Source organism: Lonchura striata, chromosome 3 (genome assembly GCF_046129695.1).
Source record: "Lonchura striata isolate bLonStr1 chromosome 3, bLonStr1.mat, whole genome shotgun sequence".
NCBI lineage: Eukaryota > Metazoa > Chordata > Aves > Passeriformes > Estrildidae > Lonchura > Lonchura striata.
The window spans coordinates 61680441-61704705 of NC_134605.1; the positions used below are offsets into that span (position 1 = coordinate 61680441).

Consider the following 24265-nt stretch of genomic DNA (forward strand, 5'->3'; position numbering starts at 1 on the left):
AGTCAGCAAGTGGTTAAGTTAGCAGAACAGCCTTTTTTCCCCCCTCCTCTTTGCTTTCAAGCCAGTCACTGGGGCTTCCTAGAGAATTCCAGCTAGTCTGTTTTAGTATGAGAACTGGGGACACTGTATTCATTAAAAATTGGGAGCTGGTTGTTCAAGGTACACTTTACAAGGAAAGGCTACACTGTCCATGTATTTCATGTTCTCTCCTGAGCAAAAGCTAGCAGCTGGATGGAAAGTTTTATTGTTTTAATATATGCTGAGGAATGACTACTGAGGTTTTAGAGAAAAGGGAAGGCTGTCTCTCTCTTGAGAGACTGAATATAAAAAGAATCAATTAGGAGAAATGAGCTTTAGAAACCCATTTTCACTCTTCAAATAAAATTTTAAAAGCTCTGAAAAGTGGTAGCTGAAGACTATTAGAATGTGCATCGATGGAGAGTGTTTGGGTGCAGCAGCAGTCAATGTTTTTTATTAAGTAATCTTGTATTCAATTAGATTTTAAACTTGATTAAATTTTGTAATTAGTTTTATTTGTTTACACTTTGGAAAAGTTCATCATGATGGATTAAAGACATGTTTCTCAACAGATAATAAAAACTCATCCCTTTACGTTTTCTTGTGCAGATGGTTTTATAATGCATAGATTTGTGTAGGCCTTACTAGTTTCTTCTTGTTGAGCTTGTGAGATCCTTTTGTATTGGTAGGTGCAGTTTGGCAGGACATGTATCAATCTACTGGCATAGATGGCTCTTCACAGTTGACTGGCATTGCTGCATGTAGCTTCACATACCATAGTGTGGTTGCTCTGCAAACTCTTCCTGCCTTTGAATGAGGAGGACTATACCTGCACCAACAGAAGCATTTTCAAATTTAGTGTAGAATGGTACAGCCAGTGGCAAGATAAGTGTTTACCTGACAGGGTTGTTCACTTGTTTCATTAGGAGCTAATTGTGTGTGGTTTTTAATGTGCATTGGTCATGTGTAAATAATAAAGCTTTTCAAAAATGTTCAGTCTGTAAGATACCCTGAACAGAACATACAATATAGCTGTCACCAAATTCTGTCTCAGTGAATGTGTTTGTGTTCTGAGTTCATCTTAGAAAAACTTGCCCACAGCTGCTTGCCAATTTTGAAAGTATCTTGTTTCTGCCAATTAAGATTCAGAAAAAAAAAAAAAAATTAGCATCTACAAAAAAATTAGCATCTACCATGTCTTCATTATGATTCAGAAAAAAAAATGAGCATCTACAAAAAAAAATGAGCATCTGCAGTGTCTTCTGAATGTCTTTAATGGCCAAGCCATTAAAAGGTAGGCTGGGGCAAAGGTAGGACTACTCTGTCAAATTGCAAAATAACAAGAGGCTTTTTTCACATGTCCTGTGGGGGGTTCTTTTGATTCTCATTCTGATTGATTTCTGAGATTACTTTATTTCCAGATCAGCTGTTTTCAGTTCAGGTTTTACTCAGTTTCTTTCAAGTCACTTGTAAACTGCTTTCTCTAGTAGACCCATTTCCAGAGTAAATAAATTAAGGCAGAGATGCAGATCAAGATTAATGTATGGTAATCACTTTCTTCTTGTTTCCTGATCTACAGTCATACACGGTAGAGTGAAAATAGCAGAGGAATAAGCCATGAGTATACTGGTGCACAGAAATACTTTACAAGTATTATTACCTGTATAAAAGGCAAGTATGGCGCTCAATGTGTAATATTGTTGCACACTTCTCATGCTTTGGAGCACTGCACAGATCCTGGGCCCAAATGAGATTAACTCAAAGTGCTACTGAGATGACTGGGAAAAGCACATAGCAATCAAAGGCTAGGCAGACCAATTAGTTTTAAGATGGAGTGTGACAACTGTGTTAATGGAATTAGGTGACAGGGAACAGATTTCAATGTAAGAATGATCTTCAGTTCTTAATTCTCTGAGGAATGTTTTGCTGTAATAGTTGCTACAGAAATGCAGGACATCCAGATCTTTAAAGTTGTGGGACCTGATAGGATTTTTCCTCCATTATAGGTATGTTTTTAGAGGGAAGGGTGAAGAGAGGGTTTGGAAGAGTAATACAAAGTAAATTGGCCTAGTGGAATACATAAGAGTCTTAGTTTTTAGTCTATAGTTTTTGAGCCTCTTTTGTTTTCTGCACACAATAACTTTTTTGGTAAAATTTACAAGGAAATATTTTAAAAGGTGCTATTACCTGGCTTAACTACTAAAATCACTCCATAAAACTCCTCTGTTAACTTCGTGGAGGTAGATTCAAACCAAGAATTTTGCAAATGTAGTTTGCAGTGATTTCTGTCAACTGTTATGATTGTATCACCTTTATATTAGTTTCTGCTGTAATACTTCTCCCTTTCTCAGAGGACTGAAGTGGTTTCCAAAGGAAATTTCCTAATTTTATTTTTTCCCCTCATTCTATGTATTTCCAGAAATGGCCCTTGCTCTGTGGAAGAACTTTCTTCAGATTACAATGAAAAGGATACTGCAACAAAGGAGGTTGTCACTGTATAATGGTGCTCATGGCTATGAGGAAGAAGTCATAAAGAAGAAACTTCAGCAGTTTTCTGGTGGATCCATCAACCTTTCCAAAGAAGACAATGGCATTGCAATACTTACTTTGAATAACCCAAAGCTAATGAATGCCTTTTCAGGTATTAATTAGTTGATGGGATTGCTGGTTGGTTTTGATCTGTCTTATGTTTAGTTACCCGTTTTGACATTTGCCTTTTAAAGAAAGTGAAACACTTTGCTTTGCCACACCTTAGTTAAAAGAATAAATGTGTAAGTTTTATTCAGATGTGCATCAAATGTGTCCAGTGTTTTGTGTAGTAACTTTGCTACAAATGTGAGAAGAATATAAGAAATTCTCAATGACACAAGGATTGTCTTCCAGAAGGTGCTTCTCCCCATGTTGTTTAAGTGTTAGCACAGTTCTGCCACTGGGCTCTTTCTGGCATCTCCTCTCATTTTGCCATCATTGCTCTGGAAATATGGTAGGCATTTTTGTGGGCATGAGAAGATGCCACCTTCCTTTTATAGGTGATGTAGAAAGAAAGACTGAGTTTTCTGCTTGACTCTTTACCTAAAGCTTTCCCTGTACATTAAACTTCTGTAGTTTGGTCTTTTCCACTTACCCAAACTGGCTTCCATTTGTTCTTCATTTGCCTTATGTCTTAAATATCAGTGACTGGTTAATTAAAGATCAGATGAGCTGGGTATTCTCAGCTGCTGCAGGTCAGTGATCTATTTAATATGCTTTTACACTGGAGAATACTTAGCTATCAAAACCAAGTGCTCTATTTTATTAATCTTGTATTATGAGAGGGTTTTGTTCTCCAAGTTGAGTATATTTGCTGTTTCTTCTTAATTATCTAGATTATTCCAATTTATGCCACTCTCTTCAGATATGAGTGGCACACATACAGGGTGTGAATGTGCTTGAGCTGGAGCTGTGCATAAGCCTTTACTGTAAGAGTGTTTTTATCTGTTGATATTTTGATGTGGATGCATTTCTGTAATTTTGCTAATTTCTTTGTTGCTGTTCTGTCTTCCTGCCCAGTTCTCACTGTTCCTTTGCTGTGAGGAAACAATTTGCAACATACTAGCAAAGTGTGCCCTTTACATGCAGAATGTCAATCTAGTCTTTCCACTAGTAATTGCTAGCTGAAAGGAACCTAAGAGAGCAGGAGAATTGGTGGTAATGCACATAGATGTTTCTGCATTCTCTTTTGTTTCACTTAAAAAACTCATGTATAAAATCATTACCTAACTTAAGAAGTTGTAGCTAAAAAGATGTTAGCATAGGGATTAACCTTCTGCATTCCTCCCTGTCAGCATACATGCTGTTAGACAATCATAATTATATGGTTGTTTCTCCTTTTTTACAGATTTGTTTCTATTTTTGATTCAAAACAAAACTGTGCAATGTATACCCTGTAGACTGTGTACTTTTAGCTTATTTGTTGTGGAAGTTGAAAGGGACAAGAGAAATGAGCTGTAACAGCAAAAGGATAGAGCAGACTGGGTTTTTCTGCTCTCTGAAGGTCAGGAGTGATAAAAGTCAAATTGCTTAAACCAAACTTTCATAGAAAACTTTCATGGGCAAATATGTTCTCTCTTTTCTATGTGCTTGGCAGGACAGGCTCAGAAGTGATTTGTAGTCATGCTGAGCAGGTGCAGCTGCCATTTAGGCAACTGATAGCTGTTCTTTGCCTATACAATGTTCTGTGTAATGTTAATGAGCTGAAATCATATCCCACATCTGGAGTTGAGCACCCAAAATTAGCAGACATTTTCTCTCTGGCTCGATTAGTTGTCTGTAAAATAATTTCTTCTCTCCTTACAGGACTGCTGTGAGAATAACTTATTAGTGGATGTCTATTAGATGCTCTAGTAGCAAAGAAGAGCTACAAAAACCACTGAGGAAATTAATAGCTCTGTCTTTGTTGTGGATCCTCATTAGCATATAACAAATGAGCCATGGGATCAGGCAGTTCTATTTTAAAGCAGTGTGTATAGGCCTATAGAGAGCTTTACTCCATTTTGCTAGGCAATAGCCACAAAAAATTGTTCTGGAAAATGTTACTGTCAGTTCAAGGGATACTGCTGTTTTGTGCTGTACACCTCTGCTAGAGACTTTTGTTTTCATGTGAGGGAGAGTAGAAGCAAAATCAGACTAGTCCCTTTGCTGCTGCAGTGAATGATATGGCATCTTAATTTATACTGATCTTAATTTCATTTTTAATATTATTATTTGTAAAATGCAGCTGTTGAAAAACTACAACTTAATCCTTTGCCTTCAACTGTGTATCAAATAATGCTCTTCAAGGGGCAGGATGGGGTGTGCTACCCCTGAATTGCCTCAGCAGAACCTGGTTGACTTCATCAGCCAGAGCCTGTAGATACAGCTGCCTCCCCATCAAATTCTGTTGATTCTGTGTCTAAGAGCTTCTGAACAGTGTCTGATGTGAATTTATATATCCATGCATGCTCCCTCTAGAAAGCTGCAAAACATTATTAAACTGTTGAGGGAAATTCTATTTTCCAGGCATTTACTTTACACAGTAGTTTTTTATCTCAAAGGAATTGTGTTTATCCTAAGCTTGAGCAACTCCTGAAATCAAAAACAGAACAAAATTGTTAGCTAATTGCTAATGGGCGATATGGACATTGTTATGCCTTTTTCCTCTTCTTAATTGGAATCTGATAGCCACCTGTTTGACATTATGTCTCTGGAAATAAATGCTAATAATGTCAGTTTAAGCCTGGTAGAACCAATTTCAGCAACCCAACTTCTCACTGAACTAAACTTGAATGTAGTTTAAAAAAGAAAGCTAGCTTGTAGGAATTAGAAAATAATTATGATAGTTTTTATTGTAAAGAACATGAACTTAGTGGTATCAAATACTGAAAGACTAAGATTGGCAGAATGAGGATTTGCTTTAGTGTTGTACCTTCTTCATTATATGAAACATCAGGAAATAGCTATGTTGGTAAAATAATAATTCAGTGTTGTCAGGAATGGAAAAGAGCCTCTTGCAGGAGGGTAGAACAGGCTCTGGCCAGTGTCTCTTGTCTGCTGCTATTGCACATAACAGGCTCATATGGATCCTGCATTTTTTCAGTTACCTCGATTTTTTTCTTGGAATACTCTGTGGAAAGACTCTTCAATACCTCACTGCTTTGCGTATTAAAAGAAGCACAAACAGTGGTTCTGCTGTATTTGACTCTAGCAAAGCTTGGATGCCAACCCAAATACCTTTCTGTTAAGAAGACTTAAGAAGGAAAATATGCAGTATGTGAAATTGTCAGGGTTAATGCACACCTGTTTGAACAGGAGCATTTGCAGAAAAATTCTTGAGTATGCCATCAGGCTGGAAAAGCATTTCAAGTGAAGACCCACAAAAATCTCACCTAGGCCTAGTTCTGCTCAGTATTTTCATTTTTGGCTTGGATGATGAAACAGAAGGTGAGGTGCTGAAATGGTGAGATGATCTCATATTAGGAGAGCTTGCAATATTATTTTTTGGAGTAGAGGAGAGACATTCAGTGATCTTGATTACCTACTGCAAAGAGGGTCAACAGGGTGAAATTCAGTAAAAACAAATGTAATGTGCCACATACAAAAAGCATGACCAAATTATAAATACATGAGGGAAAGCAACTAGCAAAACTGCTGAGATTTTTAGAGGATCATAGTATGGACTTGACAGTGAGTAAAAAAAAAAAACCCAACTCAGTGCTATTTTGGTATATAATATGTAACATCCACTTAATTATTGGCTACCTCAGAAACATTGTCAAACTGTGTTATTTCAGTGGCTGAGACCAAGCCTAAGGGGTAAATACTTGACTGGATGTTCACTCTTGATGTGGGACTGAGAAGCTTATTTCATAATGAACTGTAAGAAAAAAGCATAAGAAAGAAAACATAAATGTCCTATGGGCGAGCTGCTAATGGGAGATTTGAGAAGAGGATGAGTCTTGTGCATGCAGGTGTAGAGTTAAAAAAGCAGCACTGTTGGCAGAGGAGAGAGTCCTTGAGAGTATTAATCGAAAGCACATTTCTATCTGAAGAATGTAGGCGTGTTCATCTAAATTCTTGTCAAAGAAGGGTAGAGCTGAGAGTGTCATCAGCCTGTATGTACATTGCTTTCTGAAATTAGTTTCTGTAAATGTTTTCTCTTAAGTATATAACTGGACAGTCATAGGCATTCAGAAAGGAAGAGCTTTAAATTAATGCAAGTACATTCCATTGCTGTGGAAGATAATGCTGTCTAGGATGAGCTCTAGAAAGGAGTTTGTAGAGTCAGGAGGGGCAATTAAGCAAATATGATATTTATGATGTATTATTGTCATGGTTTGACACTGGCAGATTTTCTCCAGGTGGTGCCATGTGTGACATGGAAACACAAGAGATGGCAGCTTTGTTTCTTGGGGGGGTCTATGGCACAGGAGAGACTCCTTTCTCCCTCGATGGACTGAGTATTGATTATCTGAAGGGTGGGAACCTGATTGGGGATCCAAGTTGTGTCTCACTGTGGTTTGTTTGAACTGGGGGGGAGGAAGAATGTTTTGGAAGGTTTTAATTTTGGATTTAGTGTGTGTTTTTCTTTCTTTTTATAGTAGTAGTAGTTTAATAAAGTTTTTCAATTGTTATTAAGCTTGGGCCTGCTCTGCTCTGTTCCTGGCTGCATCTCACAGCATTCATTTGGGAGGTTGCATTTTCATGGGGGCACTGGCATTCTGCCATGATAATTATGATGTATTGGATGTTTAAAGAAGAAATAAAAACCTACTACTGTATGATGAGGTGCTTTATAGAGAGTCTTTTTAGAAAGAAACCTTTGTTAATGTTGACTGGTTGTGCCCACAGCCCACCCTGGACGCAATTCTTTTCTATTCTCTGCTAATTGTTTGGGCAGGTAGGAATGTCAGTAACTTCAAAATGACTAGTTGGACAGATCTGGATGGATACATATAAACAGATCTGTCCTGAATGTATGCAATTACAAGCAGAAATAAATCAGGCAGAGGTTTTTTGTTTGTGTGTTTGTTTTGTTTTGGGTCTTTCTTGAGTATAAAACAAATATCCTTCAGAATTTTGGGAAGTGCATCTTTGGAGAATAAATGTATGTCAGTGATTGTGTGCAGGATTTAAGATGATACTTTCCCTTGTGATTTTAAGCCCATCATTTATTAACTGCAACTTGGTTTTGCTGATGGAAAATGTAATGAAAAACATGATGGTGATAATAATTTTCTGTTAAGAATTTTGTTTCTCCCCTCTTGTGGCAGGTACTATGATGGTAGAACTCCAAGAGAAGGTAACTGAACTGGAAAACTGGAAGGATGGCAAAGGTCTTATCATCCATGGTGCTGGAAACACTTTTTGCTCAGGATCTGATTTGAATGTTGTCAAAGAAATATCAAATTCCCAGGCAAGTATTAATACACATTAAGGTTTTGGCAAAAAATTATTTTTTTGAGATTCTTTTTAGACAGAGGTGTTGCACTACACTTCTACTGCGATTTTATATACAAGTCACAGAATGGAGCTTTAATGGTCAAAAAAAAAAAAAAAAGCTGTCAGCCCCTTCAAGCTGTGGTTTAAATGTTATTGTAAGTTGATTCATATCTCTAAAATTCCTACACTATATGTTCATTTTAGCCTTTTCTTTTAAAAATGTCATTTCAGTTTCTCAGCAGTATATGGTGAATTTGCACATCAGATAAACTGTGCTTCTGTAGTTTGACCTTTAGAAACAGATAAAAGTAATAATTTATCATATTCTAAAGTAAAAAAAGAAATCTAAGTAGAATGGTTGCTATTACAGAAAGGTTTCTGTTTTATAAAACTGCTTGGACCTGCATGAAATTGAAGAACAGATGCAATTCTTGTGCTGTACTTGAGTCATGTGAGTCTTGTGTGTATCTGTGAAGTTGAAGAGGTTGGGGTTTGATAGCAATTTTTTGCTCATGCTACCCATTTGGACAACTTTCACATGTGCTACAGTTCTTTCCGTGGATTAATATGTGGACTTGGCAATGTGTGAAATAGGGTTTTGCCAGCTGCCGGGATAGAGGGTCTTCCTGTGCTGCTCTGAGACCTGGTTTGCAGTTGTGGCACGTGCCAATCTTGGTGCTAATTTGTGGCCACTGCAAATTTCAGGATTTAACCACATAAATGAAACATTTAATTGGCCCTTCCAGTATGAATATCAAGAGAAAAACTGGTTATTCTGATATTTGTCTTTAGTGATGATTTTTTTTTTTTTTTTCTGTTAATGAAACTAAATATGATAAACCCCACAAAGTCTTAGATTTTATTTCTGGCCTCATAAAATAAAAAGGACAGTTCTGTTTTCAAAGGGTATTGGATATTTTGTTTCCTTTCGGGAACATTGCAAGGGAGATGCTTTTCTTAATATAGAATACCATGTTCTATAGATATAAATGGATTTGGAGGATGTTTTCATCTGGATATTTTCTAAGAACTGGTAATTTAAAAAATATAGATTTAGATGTGATTTTTTCCTAAACTGAGGATTTTTTTTATTTTGATCTGCAATTTTTAATTTCTTTGAGCATTATACCAACAAGAAAGGAGCTGAAGCCAAGCAAGGTCAGTTATTTTCTTATTTGCAGTCTAGGCTTTCCTTCAGAGTCCTGCATTCAGTAAATCTCAGTGATTCTGCTTCCATCCATTTCGTATTCTCTCTGTATGCTTATACAAATTACTTGGAGCCACTGCAGTGGCGGAGAGGGCTCTTGCAAGGACTAGGTTTGATAACAGATATACTGGACAGAATGAAAAGTATGCATGTTATAACTTTGTTGAGAATTCTCTGCACATAATCTAGATCTCTTGCTAGTATTGAAATGAAAGACAAAGAGTCACTAGAAATGCTCCAAGAATAGTTAAACATAGCTGCTTTTCTATTTCCTTTGGAGAGTTCAAGGTATTTATCTTTTACTGAGAGTTTCTTTATAATAGCTTCTAAAGCATCTGTTTGGTGGGATTTAACAGTCTTTATTAAATAAAGCTATACTAGAATATGGAATAGCATTTGCTGTTCTTCAGTCTTACAGAACTCTCTAACTTGATGCAGACGAGAGTGTTTCATCTAGTTTCAGGTTAAGTTTTCTGTCCACAGGCCTCTTCAAGGCAAAAAAAAACCCCAAAAACAAAAAACAAAATGTGAATAGCTTCATGCCTGAATTGGTATGTCTTTCACAGTATCACAGAATATTCTAAGTTGGAAGGGACCTGCAGGGATGATCGATTCCAACTTTTAAATGAACAGATTGGACCCACAACCTGTCTTTATAAGCACCATGCTCAAACAACTGAGCTGTCATTTATATATCTTTTTCAAGGCTGCTTTAGCCCATAGCTTTTAGTAATTGCCGAAAACACTTCTATTTTATCCAAACGGTTGGTTGAGGGAGAACTGTATTTTTCATAATTTTCGGTACAGTTTGCTTTTCCCTATGGTGCAGAATCGGGAGAATAATGGCCAAGAATGTTGAAAGATTTTCGTGCCCCCTAGTGGCTCTTTGTCCTCATCTTCCACTTCATTCTTTTCCTCTTTGTCCACCTTCTCCCATGTTCAATTGTTCCTAACTGAAGCAAACCTAGGTCCCCTGCCTGTTTTTCTTTTTTGAGTGCTAACATTACATAACCAAATCACAGAAGGTAAATGAATAGTGGAATTTAAATAAAAAATATTTTCCCTTCTGTCTTTATAAGGCTTTGTAAACTGTTCCTAGAGCAAGAACATCATTCTGGAGTGAGACTTGAAAAGTTGTCTAGCTGAAAAGAAAGAATAGCTCTTAAAGCAATAGCTCAGAGGAAGAAGCACAAAGGAGAATTTTGCTTTCCTTGGTCCCTGTCTAAAAGCCCTAGGACAGAGGTTCCCAAACATAAGATGTGGAGGAGGACTGTAGAGCAGTTGGAGATAATATGGAAATTATGTTCTATCTGTAGTGCAAATGGATTTGAAGCTCTTGCAGCAATAAGAGGCAGCAATACAGTTTTCTACTTTATGAAGGTGACTTTCTACTTCCCTGCCTGTCTGAGGCCCACACCAAGCTATTAATCCTTTTCTTCCATATGTAGTGCATTTTACTGCATTTTACCTCCCTTTCTGCTAGTTAGATATCTTCTTATTTCAAGGACAGTATTAGAGCTGCAAATATAACTATTCTACTAGACTGAAGTGAACACCTCTTAGAGTATTTTATCTGAATAGTAGCCTTATTTTTCTTGTCAGGAAGGTTTGAAGGGTTTATTTGCCAGGACTCAAGCAATTACCCTTTTTTTTTTTTCTGTGCAAGCATTTTTTTCCATGGGATACACAGTACTCTCTCTACCACTTGAGAGAATGAAGACTTTATTTTTGTCTGCTCAGACATTAATATATTTTTCAAGTTTGTCTGTTCTGGAATTAATCTTTAATTACTATTTTGGATTTTGCCATGAGTTGAGAAGTCCAGTTTGAATGCAAAGATTCTGCTGTAATGAAGTGAAAAATCATGTTCTCTAATGAGCTTTTGTGCAGCTTCATCCTGACAGTTGTAATATGGGAATTGTGCAAGTCTGTGTCTGAGAACTGGTACCTTGCATGTTTGTGTAGGCTTTGAACTGAGCTACTAAGGCAGCTATCACAAAAGGTCTGAATGTTCTTTAATTTGGAATCAAAATATTTCTACTGTTCTTAGGGGGTGTAGGAGATGGCTACAGTGATAATTAAAGCCTTTTTCTAACTCAACAGGTGCTAAATTTTTCAAGCAGACCATTAGTGTAGTAAAACTAAATACACTGGTTCTTGTGTAGGAATTGTCATGGCACTCACATCTGCCAGAGATCTGAGCCTAAACATCATAATGGTGGTTGGCTTTGGGCAGAGTAGCTCTTGGGAATACACGACTAAATGGACAATAAATCACCTGAAACTGGCTTACTGTTATTTCAAGGTTCTATTCCAAAGATGCACTGAAGACTTACTGCATATATTTTCTTTCCCCAAGGTATGAGTCAGAGGCTTTTAATTCAGGCAGATTCTCTAAATTGCCAGCTTCTGTAAAACTGTTTCAGAAATAAGAAAATTCTGGTAAAGAGATGTTTGGTTTGGTTTGTTTGGACATTTTTTTTCTTTATTATTTGAAAGATGTGCTGAAATTTTTACCTACTCATTTTTTATTTCTGCGGTGTCCAAGCATAATTTTTTATCTGGGATAAATAATGCATGTTCAATTCGGTATGTATATGAATATGGTGGCTCTGGATCATTTAGCCCAGTTATTTGTCAAGTTCCTGATTAATTCTACGTGTCTGAGAAAGAGGATAACAACAGGGAAGGCAGATAATAATGATTTTGTCTCAAAATATTTCTTAGTTCCCAGCAACTTGTGACTAAGACTTCTAGAGCTAGAGGTGTTGTCTTCTATGTAATAACCTTTTGTTGCTGTTGTGAGTTATGTATGTATTGTGAGTTTATGTAGTTTTTCTTGAATTTGTGTAGAGGGTGTAATGCCCTACTGCCTAGTGTTCCACATTTTAAGTAAATGTAGGAAGAAATATTTGTTTTGAACATATTTTATTTGGAACCCTATAGTTCTTGTACTGGGTTAGAAGTAAACAATTGTAATTTTTTCACTGTTGATTGCAAGGAGATGTAAAACACAAAGGATGAGAGACATAAGAAGAATCTTTCTGGTTTGTTTTTTTTGTTTTGATGTTTTGTGGTTTGGTGGGGTTTTTTTTTTTTGTTTTTTTTTTTTTTAGCTGAGACACTTTTGGCCCAAACAATAAAAGATTAAATTGGTAAATTGTATCTTGTCTAAAACTTGATGGATTTGGGAAAGTAAAAACTATGTAGCACACTATGGCTTTGTACAGAATTTAAAAACTCAGATTTATGTGTCTTCAACTTGAAGTGAGAAGAAGAAATTAAGAGGAAACACTAAAACTTCACAGCATAGAAATTCAGTATTGCAATTACTTTTTGACTGAAATTTATATAAGTTAGTTGAGTTCTGATTTTTTTTTTTAACCTGATTTATACTAGGTTTTCTATTTGTACATAGTGGGGTTGGGCTAGAATTTGGGCAACATGAACCAGAGACAAAACCCTGCTGAAGTAAATATAAAGAATGCTTACTCCTGTTTATTTCATCTATGTGTTTAATTGCTTCACATTGAGATCACATAACATTTTTTAATTTCCTATTCATTGTAGGATGGGATGAATATGTGTATGTTTATGCAAAACACCTTAACCAGACTTATGAGGTAATATATTTTATTTACCCATTTATGAAGTAATTATAAGTATCAGAATGTATTTTGGCTAACTCTTTAATGAGATGTTTAAAGATAAACATGTAGTTTTATGTATGTAATTTTGAATCCTAGACCTTGTATTCACACATGTTAATCAGGTAGGTATTTATGGATTTAAATTAGACAATTAGACCATAACATTTTGCAACCATTACATTTTCCAGAGATTGGAACAGGAAAAAAAAAAAAAAAACAACAACAACCATAGGCTTATATGTGTAGATGTAGGAGATACTCAGAATTAAGGAAATCTAGGCCTTCAGATTTTCTGAAACTGAGCCTCTCTAATTCATTGGGAATTGGTAGTTCTTAAATAATAAGCAGCCACAGGTCATGCAGCCTACATAGGTAATATATATTTGGCATATTATTTAATCTTCCCACTTCACAAGAGGAGTGTGTCAGTTCTACCATCTGGTAATTCTGAAAAAAACCCTTTCCTTTAGACTTAGCTTCCCTTAAGAAGTCACGTTTCTATTAAATCCATTTGTGGTAGAGTCTTGTTTTTCTGCTTAGAGCTCTTTGAAGATGAATATTCTTTGGTTTTAGGTAATGTATATGAGAAAATGTTATGAATTAACATTATTTCTGTAAAAGTACCCAGGAGATTGGAAACTTACATTAGTAGTACTGTAAGGAATCCTCAGGATTGGAAGACATTTGCATAAGCTTGTCTCCATATAATTGAAATTGATGGGGCAAAGCTAAGAGGAGGAAGATGTGTGAAGATTAAGTCCTCACCTCAGGTGTGTAGACTTAGTGTATCTTTAAGTTCAGGTTGAGCACTGAGCTGCTGTCTGGGGACATCTGTTGTAGATGGAATTAGTCTCCTTCAGGGCTGAGGCTGACTGTGATCCTGAGAGAGGTGCCTCAAATGGATTAGAGTGTGGATGTAGCCATCTTGGACCCACATCTTCTGCTTTCTCATAAAGCACAGGAAAGATGAGATTGCCCTCTTCCAGTGGGTTCCCTTGTGTCATGTACTGTATGAACTGTGCTGCAGCTTGTAAGTGAACTTGGGCTGTAAGAAAGTGTTGGTGCTTCTGTTAAAGGAGAGCTAAAACCAGACGTGGTTATGATTAGGATGCCGACTTCCGAATATGGTTTGTAAACTGCTCAAAAAGCTAAATGTCTTTTCATAGTAAATGATGAAACAGCTGTATTAGTGTGCAAATTCTGTGACTAACCAGCTGCCTTCATTTCTTAAGGAACTTGCCTTATCCTAAGTCACTGTTCATTAGTATTCATTTCACATCAGCAGTGGGGAAACATACTCTTCCTTCCCTCTGTCCTTTGAATTACCTTGAACATGATTAAATACCTTGAACATGATTAAATACAACACCAACAAAGGTAACAGATTGCTGCTTTCCTCAGAAGATTTTGTCTGCAAAAAAAGTTTTGTTGATAACTGAGATAGTAGCACTCTGTTTGAAGAAGCTGCTGAAGCTGTCATGGTAAATCTCATTAATTTTAGATAACCCAGCCCTTCAGTTCTTTGTGTCTCTTTCTTCTGCTTTCTGTGGTGCACTGGCTTAGAGTACAATCTTGTGTTGCTATCTTGTCACTCCTTGCAGGCAGTTTTTTAAGGTATATTCTATAGCAGGTATTTTTTGTAACATGTGTTTTTCAGTACATGATCTTTATTTTGATTCAATTTAAAATATCTGTGTTGCTGTTTCATTTTGGGATTCTGTCTCAATTATGCAATAGTAATTTTGACATAAGTGGAATTGGTGTTGTGCTGATTGCCCACAAAGATGTAGTTATTTTATTAAATTGGAACAGTATATTTTTCTCAACTTTTACTTTAGAAATGGTTTGGTTGAATTGTTTTGTAATTTCTGAAAGGCTAAAAGCATGAATTTTGCTTACTAAAGTCTCTTGTGCAGGTTGCCTTTGATCAGTGTTGCACTAGTTCAAGGAAAAGCTTTTGGAGGAGGAGCAGAACTTACCACAGCATGTGATTTCAGGTAAGGCTAACAAGTTGCATAGTATTGTGTTGGGTCAGTGATTTACTGATTGTCCAACTGAAATATGAGAAGTGGGAGGTACCACTTCTACCAGGAGTAATGATCCTGGGTTCCAAGGCATTTGCAATGAGATTTTGTCATCAGACTTCACAGGAAAAGAAAAGCTGTGGTTTCTGCAAAGTTATGTGGTTTGGATCACAGTGTAAAACAATAGTAGTAAGGAACTTTAGCAACTGACTGTGTTACACACCCAGTAGGTCCAACTCACCCTTGAGTGAGAGGTAGGAAGGTTGCAAAATTGTGTATCTCCCTGTGTCTCTTTTTGTGAATGTCATAAATAAAAATAAATAAATCTCTTCACTACTCATGTATTTATTGTTTTGGGTTTATTATTTGTAACATAATTTTGTGCTGCTAAGCTATTGAAACAAGAATTTGAGGTGCAGAGGAAAAGAAATGAGGTTTCATCCCTGGTTTTTTTTTTTCCATGCGGGTGCAGGGATTTGCTAGCACAAAACAACTGGCAAAAAAAAGAAGGCTTTAATTAAACAGGCAGAATAGGAATGGGAAGACACTAAAGTAATAAAATGTCACTTTATATAAACCATTGCTAATGTGTAAACAGCCTACAGATGTAGCAGGATAAGCACAGTGAACAGCATCTTTGAAAATGAGGAGCTTTTAGTGAAGTTTTCATCTAAGAAAAGGAAAAGTGCTCTTGAAAAGGGCCTTAGTGCCTGAACTGGGAAAGGAAATGCCCTGAAGAAGCTGAAAGAAGCTAGACTCAAAAGTAAAGTAAACTAGAGTATTACAGTGCTGTTCCAGGTATCAGGAACAGACTTTGAATAGAGGAGATAATATCTGCTTTGTATGAGCCACTTGGAAGCAATCTTCCTTTGCTTTGAAAGTAGATGTGGCTGGATCTTTCTTCATATCTGCTCAGTGCACAGTGAGCTGAAGCCCCAGCTGTGATGTGAGTCCAGGCTGTGTTACAAATAGCAGAGGGGCTTCATGTTTGACAGCTGCAGTGCTGGCAGGAGAATGCACCTGGGAGACTCAGCAGACCTTTCTGTATCTGTGAGCCTGTCAACAGGAAGTGTTTCTTGTTATATCTAAATAAGCATTTAAGGAGTGGGAATATAATGAAATGGAAATCTTTTGGCTTTCTAAAATATGTAGTCTCTACTTACACTCCAGCTATGCTGTTTTGACATGCTGTGTAATTATAGGCATTATCAAGTAGCTTTTATTTGCATGAATTGAGCAGCTGCAATTCCTCTCATGCAGTGCCATAATTTTCATAATAACTACAGCTGTTGATCCATCTTCCATTACTTTCTACACACCCATCCAGTGCAACTAAATAACAGCGATTCAGGAACAGCAAATGGGACTTAATTAATAACAGCAACAAGATAGAGAAACATACTCTGTGCTGTTATTGCTGTTGAATTTGAGAAATTTAATATTGGTGGGCAAAATTCCAGGGTTTTTTTGAGGACTGTAAGTAGATATTAATGGAATAGGTATTCTGTCCTCAGTCACTAGATGAAAAAGAGGAACATGAGATAGAAATCAGAGCTTTGTTTTCTTATTTGAATAAACTGGACATTTTAATTTTTAAAAACAAAATGGGTTTGTTGTTTTGCTTTTAATTCTAGATTTTCAAATGCAGTTCTGTTTTTCACAGTCTCTGTTTAAACTACTAAACTGCTTTGTTTTGGCCTGAAATATTTTCTTATTTTTATCTCTGCTACTTTGTACTACATTAACTATACTGATATAGTTCGAACAATTCACTTGAACCAAAATGACCAAGACACCTCCTCTGAAATGTGGTCTGGCAGCATGATACACATCTCTACTAAAGTAGAGGTGTGGACAAATCCAATTTTAAAGTAGCTGAGGTGGTTTAAGGATATTACTGATATATTCTTCTTGTAGCGGTTCTTGTGGCTAATTGTCTCTCTCTGTTTTAAGCTGGCTCATTTTAAATTGGATTGGGGGGGGGGGGGGCGTGTGTAAACTTCAGCACATTTATTGCTTAAATAAGGACAATGATAAAAAGTGAAAGCATTTTAGGTTAGTCCACATTTAATCTGGAGGAAGAGGTTTCCTCAAAACATCTTCAGTGTTAGCTGTTTTATGTGTTGTAGCAGTATAGCTCTCCAGAAAAGCAGTATCCTTATAAAGACCATAAACATGTTAGTAGGGGAAAAAAAAAAAATCAAACCAGTCCAGACGAGAGCAAGGTAATTAATTTCCTTTCAGACTTTTTCTGATATGAAAATTGGAAAGATAAAGCTTCTGACACTAGAATTATTTATCTCAATTATTACTGCAAAACTGGGTAATGTAGACAGTTGCAAGTATGAAACTTGCTCAGACAACTGAGCATTTTAGTAATATTTTTTAAAAAAACTGCCTTTTTTAAGTGTGCCAGAGTTGAGCACATGAAGGTGGCTCATGTTTTCTGCTGCCAAATGCTAATTTATTTTACAGCTCTGCATGACACTGCAGCCATTTCAATGAGGTGCAAAAGTGAATGTGATGTTGGATTTAGTGATGGAATTTTACAAATAGAGGGGCCTGTTTTGGGTTCCTTTATGCAGAAATTTGACATGTGTCATGTGCTTACACAATGTGTGAAAGTAAGGAGAGCAGATTTGGCAGGATTGGTTGAGGACTTTGGACAGGAAAACAAGAATGGTAGTGGATTGTTAGCAATAAGCTGACAGATATGGGGAAGAGACAGTTGTTAGTGAATTTATTGCAATTAGCAGATCACAATAATCTCTGCGGTTGCTGCAATGCACTACCAAATAATAGCCAGAATAACTGACTTTGAATTCTGAACTGTCTTGTTTTCTATTTCATGTTGGTGCCTTTGGAAAATCTTGCTGGGGCAATGTCTGTATATGTCTTTTACACACATCTGCGACTTCAAAAATTTGGTCCTATATCACCTGGCAAATGGACTTCCATTGTATCTGAGTGCTTCTGAGACAGAGTCTCTTTCCCCCTATCTCCTTTTTTCTCTCTAATGCTGCTGCAGTCCAAGTAGAGGTATGTCTGTATCCCTGCCATGTCAATCAAATTTAAAAGTTGGTGTCTTGAGGCAGAGGGTGAGAGTGCAGAGATGGAAAATTGCTCATTTCTCATATGATTGATCTCCGAATGGGCTCATAGGTAGAGACAGCAGTGAATTCCTTTTCTTCTTTAGAAAATAAAATGAATTTCTTCAGTTGTAGTTGATGTTGCACAGCTAAATTGCACAGGCCATTTTCATTACTGTTATAAGTGCTGAGCTAACTATTAGCTTGTGCTAATAATACCACATTTATCAAATTGGCCTTCTTTCGTTTTAGTGGTGTGTTTTCTATATTTCTGTGAAATATGTAGGCATGCTTAGTATTACATTTTAAGGCTAAATATGTTCCATGAAACACTTAGTAAGAGATACAATGAAATCAAATGTTATTAAACAGCTTTTGGGGTGTGTGTGTGTTCCTGTGATAATTTATGTTTATTTGATTCTACAAGTTGTATTCAGTGTATTAAATACAACATATAGGAAGTCAGAGCAACAGAAGATAATCTAGTCTCTGCATAGATGTAGCTACACTATGACCAACTTTTCAGTTGTTTCACCTTTCAAGAAAGAGAAGTGGAAGAAGCCGTAAAGACTTTAGTATTCTGCAGCAAACTCTTTCAAAAATAGGTTTCAGAACATCAGAGCACAGCACATGAGCTTCTTGGGAAATCTTTTGCTCTATACAAGGATTTGGGCTTTTAATTTTATCAGGAGGAATATTTAGGTGCACAAGATGCTACTATTTGTAATAAGGGTGCCTCAGGACATAGTAACATTTTTCATTGGGTACAGCCTGATATGAATGTAGCAACATGGGGTTCACTTATTCATGAATTCTTGCAGAGTCCAGGCTCGCAAAGCACTTTTCACTCATGTGACTGTAACATTGCTACACATCATCAGAGAAGAATCAGTAGCCAAATCTGAGAGTGAGTTCACTGTAGAAGCCTAAAAAATAAGGGATGAAAATGTGTATGTTTCAAAAACTGATAGCTGGATAGCCATAGAGTCAACCAAGGATTGTTGGTAATAACACTGTGACAAAGAGCAGGACATGGGTGGAGAAGAGGTCCATATGGAGGTAGAGCAGCACTTTTCTGGGACAGATGTCCTTGTTCTGGCACAACAGAATAAGCACAACACAGGCAAGTGCAGGAATGAGGCTGAGAAATGGACATGCACTGTAGTGGAGGATTTAGACCATCAAAGACCCTTGAAGCCTCCAACCTATTTCCAGAAAGATCTAGAAGAAAGAACTGCACACGATAACTAATTTGTATAGCAAGTGAGAAGCTTACCTCCAGAACAGGGTAGACATGTCTATAAAAAGGTATCCCCACAAAGCCTGGGCATGTGTGCACTCCAGGACCCTGGATACTCCAGCTGGATCAATGCTGGGGCTAGAACAGGTGATCTCTCTAATTTTCTTTCTTCCTTTCTTTCTCACACTCCATTTCATATCTATCTCTCTTCCTTTTCACCCTACCCCTTATCCAAAACCCATTGCTGTGTGCTTATGTTGGGAGGTCAGGGACCCAAATAACAATGTCCATACCAAGTGTGTAGATTATTAATAAAACTCTATAAGCTTTTGCAAATCTCTGACTTTTACCATTCCTTTCAACATATGAGTGTCTATGAATTTTGGGTTTTCCCATCTCCTTAGGGGTGGGACACCACATTTTCACAGTTTCAAGTGCTTGCTATGTGGCATAGATAATTTTTCTAAACTATATGGAATTTTGGTCTTATATATATATGTGTGTGTGTGCATGTGTGTTTAAAATCTCCTGAAAATCAGTTGGCAATTTTAGAATTCCAATGCTGTCCTACATTACTTTACATTTTTAGAGCCCTGCGGGCTTTGTTACTACAAGTTTCTGGTTATGATTTTAAAAGTCTCACATTGCCTGCCCTTAAGAAGGTTGTTCTTATTTTTGACACGGTACATTTGACATCTGGTTAAGTAAGCACTGCCAGAAATGGGCTCAAGAGCTTGTGTTATTTGCCTTGTATTTATGGGCTGGTATTGGGGGTCTTTTACCAGTTTTCAATTGGGATTGAATTTTGTGTGTTTACATTCTTTCAGGAAGAGGATTTTTAGATGTAGTCTACAATTCAAATTTATGACTGTTTAATTTTAGTAGGAATTTAAATAACATCAGCAAAACATGAATTTGAATTGATGCTTTCTTTCTGAAGTTGTCTTTTTTGCAGGGATTTACTTAATTCTAGGTTTTTTAATTTGTTTAGGTTTTGTTGTTTTTTGGGTTTTTTTTGTCTTTAGGAGGCCAAACCATCTATCCTGGGTAAGTGAATTTTTTCTTATCAGCATGTGTCTGTTTTAACCACTTGTACCATGCAATCTTACATCCTTTCTATTGAACAAGCCTGTCTGCAGCTGATAAAATGTGCTGCATGATAATAATAAACAGAGATAGTCCAGATAACTGAAAACTTAGATAAAGGCAGATTTTAGAGAATACAGGTCTAGACCCATTCTGATACTTGCTTATACACTGAGCTGCTAATCCACCATAGAGAAGTATTTAAGTTTCAAAGTGAATTTGAGGAAAAGAGTACAAATGCACTGGACTTGTCCATTCTGCTTTCATCTGCAAAATGACTAATTCCCAGTTTAGCTAAACTAGCATTTGAGGTATTTGAGTTTGATGCATCATTTCTGATCTTCAGCACTATTTTTTTTTCAATATATATATATATATTTATTAACAGATAGCTCCACAAATTGGATAATATAAATTGTGATAAGCAATTATATATTCCAGTCTGCTGGTTTTGAGGTGAGATTATACTGAGCTGTGGCTTCATGAGCACAGAGTGCCTGAACAGCTTCCTTGGGTACGGGAGGAGGGTGTCCCTGTTGCATATTCTCAGCTCACTTCTTACCTGTGGTTTGCCAAGCACCAGTGAAGATGCCTATATGAGTCAATTATCTCACTGAAAAGCAGCAGAAAGCCTGGGTGGGTTTTTTTTGTTGTTGTTGTTGGTGGTTTTTTTTCTGTTTTTACAGTTAACTAGAGTGACTTGTAAGGTCATATTATATTGGCTGGAGCCAGTGTGAAGAAGGAGCTAGGTCAAGGAGATGACAAAGAACTGTAAGGGCTGAGAATACAATCTGCTCCTTTTGGCTCTAGAGAGATGTTAAATACCCTCAGATTCCCTTGAAGCCACAGCTTTCAACTGCCTAACTTTACACTGGATCAGCTTCCAGAGAATGTCTTCCTGAGTCCCTGCTTAGCTCTTTTATATTTCAACCCTGTCATGTGCTATTAAAGCACGACAAAAAGAACTCTTCTTCTCTTTATCACACCAAGCAGCAGTATAGTTAATGTTGTGGATCTCTGAAGGGTAATCATCCACATCAGGGTTGCTGTTCATTGAAAGAACCAGATGTTCCCGAAATAACTCAGTTTCCCTGGATGTAAGCAGGCATTGTGTAAGCAGGATCTCAACCTACTTTCACTGTAAATATTGCCTTCAAAATTACAATTTCCAGTCTTCCTCTTTAGGCTCTGGTTTTACTTCTGCCTGTGATCCAAAGCAACCCAAGGTCTTAGCAAAGATTTGGAGCCCTGCAGGCTGGACCTCTGCGTTCCTCTTCCTTCCAGATTTATGCAAAATTGTGTGAAATAAGTCTGTAAACTGTTTGAAATTTTTAACCTTGGTGGCTTCAGCTTCCTACTTCCTGTATTCTGTAGTCAGTAAGAAATTAATTACTATGCTGTGACTTGGCACAGTAAGAATAAATCAAATAGTAAATTCTTATGCTAAATAGATTCCTATTGTGCTTGAAGTTGTGTGTATAAGAACTTCTTCTGTATCTGTGGTCTGTTACTAGGTGTTATATTCCAGTCCTATTTTGTATGCTGATGATTCACAGTCATAAACAAAAAGCAAATATATAGATTGAGAAAACCCCAATAATTTAAATCAGCATGGATTTGCATATGTGTGAAAGAGACAATGATTGTAAATAAAAAGATAGCAGGGCAAATTATACTTTTGGTGATAATTGGTCACACTCTTAGGCATATTTATGGAATCTGTTACAGTTTGCTGAAAATGTGCCTGCTTCTTGTCCAAGTAGTCTGAACATGATATCAGTGATCTGAAGTTGGTTTGACATCCCTATCAGTATAACTAATACTCTATAATAAAAAGTAAAGAGGAGAAGCAGCAGGTTACTGTGTCAATGTAGAATTTTAATGTTAAATTATTTATCTCATTTATGCCTTTTTGAGTTATATCACTGTGCTCTTCCTCTCCCTCCCAAAAAAATCTCTGAAGACGTGTTCATATCTGGAAAACCTAGGTCACAGTCACTGTGATAATTTAAAAAAACCCAAACCGCGACAGTCAGTATTTTTTTGTTTGAAATTAACATGGTATCCTGACAAAGTGGCAACATTCCATTATAATTGAATCACCGGTGATTTCAACTAAGTAAATGATCTCTCTTTGCTTTAGTCAGAAATTGTGTAGGAAGTGCAAATGCAGCATTGGTAGCACCACGTGCAGAGACAGCTGAATTTCTAAGTGTGTTTTGTTGCTCTGTGTCTTGTGAAGGGTTGTTAGTGTGATGTTATGTTGTATTTTAAGTTCTTTAATGCTGTGAGTTGCAGAAACCTGATACATCAAATGCATCATAAAGTATTAGAACAGCTTGAATATGGCATCTCTCACTGCTGATGTCAAGAAATGCTGTTCCTTTCTAGTCAGCTGAATTCAGGCAGCTGAGGTGATCCTTGTGATTTTTGACATTTTAGATGCCAAGCTCAGCCACTGCTGGGAAGCCCCTCCTCCCCTTTGTGTATCAATTGTAGAGGTTAGCAGAAAATGTGATTGAAATGTTTCTGCCTTAAGAGATTCTTGAATTTTGTCTGGGAGAATTTTGTTCTGCTTTCTGTGGTTTTGTTAAACATACATGAGGAAAATAAAAAGATGTGGGAAGCCAAAGTTGTAAACATGGTTTGCATATATGCTGCATGAAAGTGTGCACATAATTAAAAAAATACAATATTTCCTCTTTGAAAGGAGCTCCACTGTACTTTTCTTTATTATTTCTTGAGGAATACTGTCATTTAAATTTGACTAAAAATTTATAATCAAGCACCTTTCCTTCCAGGTGGTCTTTTTCATCAGACAATCTGGTAAAATATCACTGGATCTTTCCTGATATAAATTTTTGCTTTAGTCTAAAAAGTATATCTCTTGTTGAAAATGTTTGCTTGAACAGAATCCAAATAGCTCTAGTTTCTTTTTTAGGAAGGAAAGACTCATGTAACATTTCAGATTTCTAGCATGAGTAATTTTTCTCTGAGCATTATTTTGGCATTCACTCACTTGTGTACAGAGGCTTTGGCAGTGTCTAAAGAATAGCTTAAATCTGCTTCATGGGTAAGGCCCAAGTGCTATGACAAGATGAAAACTGCTCTGAAAATAATTGTATGGTAACTGAGATGCCTGGGACCCACTGACACCAGGGTATAGTCATAACTGGGAATTAGAAGAAAAGAGTGTTAGTAATTAAAGAGTAAAAAAAGAGTGGTCATTAGCAGGGGAGGAGAAATAGGGCAGTAGCCCATGGATTGCTGTTTTACATCTGCAGGTAGTAAGGAGGATCCAGATACTGCATCTTGAATGATGGGACATCAGTCCAACTTTATGGCTCTGGGTGATTCATGATGGTTTTGGAGTTTATACTGCATACTTCAGGAGAATTAGAGCTCCCCAGTGTAACTATCTGCTTTATTCTCTTGGTTCTGTGTGTTCTTAAATTGTGATCTGAGCCTGGCGTGTGTTCAATAAGCCTTTGTAAAACCATGCTGCTCCTCGCTAGTGTGCACACGGGGTGTTAAACAGGTCCAAGGCAGCACCTGTGGGCAGGGCAGTGTTTATTGCTATCTGTGTAATAGTAAAAAGTTTGTCTCTCCTGCCTAAGAAAGACCTTTTAATTTACTTTTTCAGCTGTTTTCTGAAAATAGCTTACTTGGATGCTTTGGCACAAAATGAAATGAGGGAGTGATGTGTGGCTCACGCAGCTTTTTTGTCACATCGCAGATTGAGAGGGGGCCACCCAATGTGTGTGTGCAGTGCACACAGCCTGGCTGCATGAGTCCTCTGGCCAGCCCTATCCCCATCTCCACCAAGTCCTTCTGCATGGTGCTGCCCACCCCCAGCACTGTGGTGGAGATGGAACCTGTGGGCATTGCATGAGAGCCTAAAGAATTATCATCCTGGAAAATGGGGCAGACTCACCTTGTCATTTGGCCAAATAATTTTTTCCTGACAGTTTATTGAAAAATGACTGGGAAGGGAA

The 24265-nt window shown here is 37.0% G+C and overlaps 1 protein-coding gene across 3 annotated transcripts in view; it reads left to right on the top strand.

The window, feature by feature from the left end:
- Window positions 1-24265, top strand: part of ECHDC1 (ethylmalonyl-CoA decarboxylase 1) — a 41197-nt gene that overhangs the window by 5605 nt on the left and 11327 nt on the right. For 2 of the 3 annotated variants that reach the window (XM_021547120.3, XM_021547122.3), the window contains exons 2-5: window positions 2438-2659; window positions 7806-7948; window positions 12752-12804; window positions 14748-14828. In XM_021547120.3, the coding sequence (XP_021402795.1) occupies window positions 2438-2659; window positions 7806-7948; window positions 12752-12804; window positions 14748-14828 (499 nt within the window). Of the gene's footprint in view, window positions 1-1406; window positions 1690-2437; window positions 2660-7805; window positions 7949-12751; window positions 12805-14747; window positions 14829-24265 lie in introns of those variants that run through there. The other variant, XM_077782230.1, reaches the window with a different exon arrangement.